Source organism: Salvelinus sp. IW2-2015, unplaced genomic scaffold (assembly GCF_002910315.2).
Source record: "Salvelinus sp. IW2-2015 unplaced genomic scaffold, ASM291031v2 Un_scaffold4350, whole genome shotgun sequence".
NCBI classification, from domain to species: Eukaryota; Metazoa; Chordata; class Actinopteri; order Salmoniformes; family Salmonidae; genus Salvelinus; species Salvelinus sp. IW2-2015.
Genome location: NW_019945621.1, coordinates 30183 through 36428, shown reverse-complemented (window position 1 = coordinate 36428; position 6246 = coordinate 30183). Strand labels below are relative to the sequence as shown.

The following is a 6246-nucleotide window of genomic DNA, read 5'->3' as shown; positions in this document are numbered from 1 at the left end:
CTGTGCGAAGGAGGTGTCATGCTGCATGAGGTAAATGGTCATACCAGATACTGACTGATTTTCTGATCCAAGCCCTATTTTTCTTCTTTTTTTTTAAAGGTATCTGTGACCAATAGACGTATATCTGTATTCCCAGTTATGCGAAATACAAAGATTAGGGCCTAATGAATTTATTTCCTTAAACTCGTTGATATTTTTGTTCAGTGTAGTATCAGAGCCCTTTTGAATTTCACCTATAGTTTGTCTTCTGTAAAGTAGAGATGGGTATTTGACTTGGTATGGTAACATTCTACATTTGTCTTACACAGACAATGATTTAACATAACTCAGACATGAATTATTAACCAAATCAGTTTATTATGCATGAAGGAATCCCTTGCCTCGGTCTCTCTCTGCAGACACAAACCCAACATTAAATACATGACTTGGCAGGAATTCAGCATAGTTCACCATTGTTGCACATGCTTTAATAAAATGATAGATATATTTACAAGCGACTTCTTTCCCAAATTTGAACATTCCCCGATCCCACCCCACAGCACTTTCAACATTCCTTTTGAAATTCACCCACATTTTAAAAAAAATAAAATAAAAATAAAAACATGGGGCTTTTGGCCAATACAACACAGAAATATATGGAGTTCATCATTAACTACATAAATATGGCAGTAACACGGAGGTCTATATATGTACACATACAAGGTTGTGATGTGGGGAGTCTCTCTCAGACCAGAGCATGCCTTCATCTGATACCTCTAAAGCAGACTGCTCTTAGAACACCTCCAAGATAAGACTTAAAAAAGGGAAGGTACAATAGTTTATACAAATCTCCCACTTATTTTTCTTTTTAGACTGCGTCAGGATTTTAAGTAGTATAAAACAAAATAAGGGCACATTAATACTTTGACCATTTCATGTCCAGGGGATTGTACAGACATCTAGTAGTGTGGTGAGATAGATGGTTGATTGATTAGAACTGTCTGCCAGCTGACCTTCCCTTTGTATTCTTACCCAATCAAACCAATCTGAGTGGTTCTAAATATGCTTACTACCCCCCCCCCCCCCCCCCCCCCCCCCCCCCCCCCCCCCACCCCACACACACACTAATAGAATCACATGGAACCCCACAAACAGAACGAGATGTTGACAGAGAGAACCTAGTAGTGTACACACTACCAACACAGGAACATATAACTCACCTCCCATTGCCTTTGGTTAGGCCACAGCACTGCCTTTTCAATTGGGAAAAGTTAAACAAATGTTTTTTTCTTCAACAAAAGTCCCACAGGCAATCGATTAATTGATTGATAAGGTTCAAATCGAATGCTAAAGCAGTTGAGGGGAGGGATAAGAACAAAACTAAAAGCTCTCCCTTTCCACCCAGTCTTCTCTGACCCATCACAACCTCTCAGCTTGACAACCACTCTGTTTCTGTTTACATGAAGAGAACCGTGACATCACAAGGAAAAGTCTAGCATTCTAGCAATGTTTTCTTTCTTTTCCTTTTTCAGATATTCTAACAGCACAAAACCCAGACAAGTTCATGTCCTTCAAATCCCCCTGAAACAGTTTGTCAACATTGGTTTCTGTTGGTGGTGATCTGTATGGTGGAGGGGAGGAGTCAGTCCAGAGCCCGCCCACTGGACCATCCAATCAGAGGAGGAAGAATGGCTGGGGAGGGAAGGCGGGGGAGAGAGGAGGGCGGGGAAGGGGCAGGCGGGCGCTGGCAGCTGTTTGGGTCCTGGCTTTGGTTGGTGGTGTGAACAGAACAGGGCAACAGTTCAGTCATGTTTCAGGTGGTCCTTGATGTCCTCTTCATCCGTGTATTCTGAAGGCTCATCCCCGGGCTTTAATAGCCGACCAACATAATCATATTTTTCTGTAATGCGAGATCACAGGGGTCAAATCAAACTGCACTCTGAATCCTCATCTTCAATGGGCTTCAATATAGCCATACATATATATCTTTATAGCCTACATATATCTTTATATCCATACATATCCTACATACAGTACTAGTCAAAAGTTTGGATGCACCTACTCATTCAAAGGTTTTTCTTTATTTTTACTATTTTCAACATTGTAGAATAATAGTGAMGACATCAAACTATGAAATAACACATGAAATCATGCAGTTACCACAAACATGGCATTCTCTCAACCAGCTTCACCTGGATTGCTTTTCCAACAGTCTTGAAGGAGTTCCCACATATGCTGAGCACTTGTTGGCTGCTTTTCCTTCACTCTGCGGTCCAACTCATCCCAAACCATCTCAATTGGGTTGAGGTTGCCCGATTGTGGAGGCCAGGGCATCTGATGCAGCACTCCATCCCTCTCCTTCTTGGTCAATTAGCACTTACATGCTGGAGGTGTGTTGGTTTGTTGTCCTGCTGAAAAACAAATGATAGTCCCACTAAGCACAAACCAGATGGGATGGCGTATCGCTGCAAAATGCTGTGGTAGCCATGCTGGTTAATTGTGCCTTGAATTCTAAATAAATCACAGAGAGTCACCATCAAAGCACCCCCATACCACCTCCTCCATGCTTCACGGTGGGAATCAACACATGCGGAGATCATCTGTTCACCTACTATTCCGTCTCACAAAGACACGGCGGTTGGAACCAAACATCTCAAATTTGGACTTATCAGACATAGACATTTCCACAGGTTTAATGTCCATTGATCGTGTTTTCTTGGCCCAAGCATGTCTTCTTTCTTATTGGTGTTCTTTAGGTAGTTGGTTTCTTTGCAGCAATTCGACCATGAAGCCTGATTCATGCAGTCTCCTCTGAAAGTTGATGTTGAGATGTGTCTGTTACTTGAACTCTGTGAAGCATTTATTTGGGCTGCAATCGGACGCTAGTAACTCTAATGAACGTATTCTCTGCAGCAGAGGTAACTCTGGGTCTTCTTTTTCCTGTGGCGGTCCTTACTAGAGCCAGTTTCATCATAGCACTTCATGGTTTTTGCAACCGGACATTTTCTGGATTGACTGACCTTCATGTCTTAAAGTATTGATGGACGTGTCGTTTCTGTTTGTTTATTTGAGCTGTTCTTGCCATAATATGGACTTGGTCATTTTTACCAAATAAGGCTATCTTCTGTATACCAACCCTACTTGTCACAACACAACTGAAATGGCTCAAACGCATTAAGGAAAGAAATTCCACAAATTAACTTTTTAACATTCCAGGTGACTACCTCATGAAGCTGGTTGAGAGAATACCAAGAGTGTGCAAAACTGTCATCAAGGCAAAGGGTGGCTACTTTGAAGAATCTCAAATATAAAATATATTTTGAATTGTTTAACATTTTCTGGTTACTACATGATTCCATGTGTTATTTCATTGTTTGATGTCTTCACTATTATTCTACAATGTAGAAAATAGTCAAAAATAAAGAAAAACCGTTGAATGAGTAGGTGTCCAAACACTTTGACTGGTACTGTATAGTTCATTTCCTTTATAACATACCCATGAACTGCATCTCCCACTCTCTGACTGACTCCATCTGAACAGCGTTGAGGTCTGACAGGTTCATATACTCCTCCTCAGGGCATCTTTCTCCAAACAGAACGTGGCCAGACCCCTCGATGCATCCCGGCCCGCAAAGATACCATATGGACCGTCTGTAGGGAGAGAGACAGTTCAGTAAACAGAATCTACTCCTACTGCATCTAACTGTATGGTTCAGTTCTAGAAAGACCGTCTGTAGGGAGAGAGACAGTTCAGTAAACAGAATATGGTTCTACTAAAGAAATGACACGCGGCGACCCACGTGACTCCACACACGTGGATGCGGCGACCCACGTATCCCCGCGCGCGAGGCGACCCACGTATCCCCACGCGCGCGGCGACCCACGTATCCCCACGCGCGCGCGGAAGCAGGGACCCACATGACTAGAAACGCTGGCTTGTTAAAAAGAGGTTAGCTAAAAGAAAATTGCAACTTCATTAGTTCTCATATGCACGCTATTTGAATGCACAACTTCCMACATKCTTCCTCGTCAATTTGCTACRCCCCCACCAGAGAGCTAAAGTTAGCTAGACTAGCTAGCCTAACTAAAACTGCTGGTGAAAAACTCAGTGATGGAGCCTTCCTGAAAGGAGATCGAGACCACTCTGCCACATAGTAACAACCAATTTAGGGATTGAATTGAAATAGTAGCAACTTGAAGCATTTCAAGCCTTTGTGCGAGGGGAGGATGTATTGGCAGACTTGACAAAAGCCTCCTTTACCAGTTAGCTAGCTAGTTTTAATCTTCAAGAGGCTAGGTAAAAAGCCTCAAATTCTGGCCTTCGTGTCCCTGTTAAAGTCTATGGTCGACCGATGACCAAATCCACGATGCAACAGCCCTGGGTCTCAGAACGGTGGTTGTGGAGAAAGACAAGAACGCTATACGGGAGAGTGCGTGAGACCTTGTCTTTGGAAGTCCGGAGAGCTGGTTGGGGAAGACCGGGAGAGAGGTGTTGGCCTCAGTCCTATAGAGCTCCAAAATCATCTGAATCGTTGTGGATGAAGTTCATATGACCTACATATGGTATGGCAGTTACATTTACATTTTAATTTAAGTCATTTAGCAGACGCTCTTATCCAGAGCGACTTACAAATTGGGTGCATTTCACCTTATGAAATCCAGTGGAACAACCACTTTACAATAGTGCATCTAACTCTTTTGAGGGGGAGGGGTGGGGTTAGGAGGATTACTTATCTCTAGGTATTCTTAAAGAGGTGGGGTTTAAGGTGTCTCCGGAAGGTGGTGATTGACTCCGCTGACCCTGGCGTCGTGAGGGAGTTTTGTTCCACCATTGGGGTGCCGAGGCAGCGGAACAGTTTTGACTGGGCTGAGCGGGAAACTGTACTTCCTCAGAGGTAGGGAGGCGAGCAGGCAGAGGTGGATGAACGAGTTGCACTTGATTTGGGTGTAGGGCTGATTCAGAGCTGAAGGTAGGAGGTGCCGTTCCCCTCACAGCTCCGTAGGAAGCACATGGGTCCTTAGTACGGATGCGAGATTCAACTGAAGCCAGTGGAGAAGAGCGGAGGAGCGGGGTGACCGTGAGAAGAACTTGGGAAGGTTGAAACACCCAGACGGGCTGCGAGCGTTCTGGGATGAGTTGTGGGGTTTAATTGGCACAGGCAGGGAAGCCCAGCCAACAGGAGTTGCAATATTCAGACGGGCGATGACAAGTGCTGGAATTTAGGACCTGCGCGCGCTTCCTGTGTGATGGCAGGGGTCGTACTCTGGAATGTTTGTAGAGCATGAACCTACAGGAACGGGTCACCGCTTGATGTGAGTTGAGAACGACAGGGTGTTGGTCCAGGATCACGAAGGTTTCTTAGCGCTCTGGGAGGAGGAACAATGGAGTTGTCAACCGTGAGGGAAGATCATGGAACGGGCAGTCCTTCCCCCGGCGTAGAAGAGCAGCTCGTCTTGCCGAGGTTCGCTTGAGGTGGTGAATCCGTCATCCACATGATTGTCTGCCAGACATGCAGAGATGGCGATTCGCCACCTGCTTATCAGAGGGGGGAAAGGAGAAGATTACTTGTGTGTCGTCTGCAATAGCAATGATAGGAGAGGCCCATGTGAGGATATGACAGCGCCAAGTGACTTGGTGGTATAGGAGAATAGGAAGGGCTAGAACAGAGCCTGGGGGACACCAGTGGTGAGAGCACGTTGTGGGAGACAGATTCTCGACCACGCCACCTGGTAAGGAGCGACCTGTTCAGGTAGGACGCAATCCAAGCGTGCGGCCGCGCCGGCAGAATGCCCAGCTCGGAGAGGGTGGACGAGGAGGATCTGTATGGTTCAAGTATCAAAGGCAGCCGATAGGTCTAGAAGGATGAGAGCAGAGGAGAGAGGTTTAGCTTTAGCAGTGCGGAGCGGCCTCCGTGACACAGAGAAAGCAGTCTCAGGTTGAATGACTAGTCTTGAAACTGAACTGATTTGGATCAAGCCAGGTCATTCTCGCAGAGAGATAGCAGGAGAAGTGGCAAGGAGGCCACGTTAAAGAGTTTCTGCGAGAGAAAAAGAAAGAAGGGATACTGGTCTGTATTGTCTGACATGGAGGGACTCGAGTTGTAGGTTTTTTTCAAAGGGGTGCAACTCTCGCTCTCTTGAAGACGGAAGGGAGTAGCCAGCGGTCAAGGCTGAGTTGATGAGCAAAGGTGAGGTTAAGGGAGAAGGTCTCCGGAAAATGGTCTGGAGAAGAGAGGAGGGGATAGGGTCAAGGGGAGGTTGTTTGGG

General features: G+C 45.5%; 1 protein-coding gene across 1 annotated transcript in view; it reads right to left on the bottom strand.

Moving 5' to 3' along the window:
• Positions 1-333: 333 nt before the first annotated feature.
• LOC112077168 (membrane-associated progesterone receptor component 2-like) overlaps positions 334-6246 on the bottom strand; it is a 19975-nt gene continuing 14062 nt past the window's right edge. The window contains 3 exon segments of the mRNA XM_024143743.2: positions 334-1879; positions 3476-3553; positions 3556-3630. Coding sequence (XP_023999511.1) covers positions 1782-1879; positions 3476-3553; positions 3556-3630 — 251 coding nt within the window. The 3' untranslated portion in view covers positions 334-1781.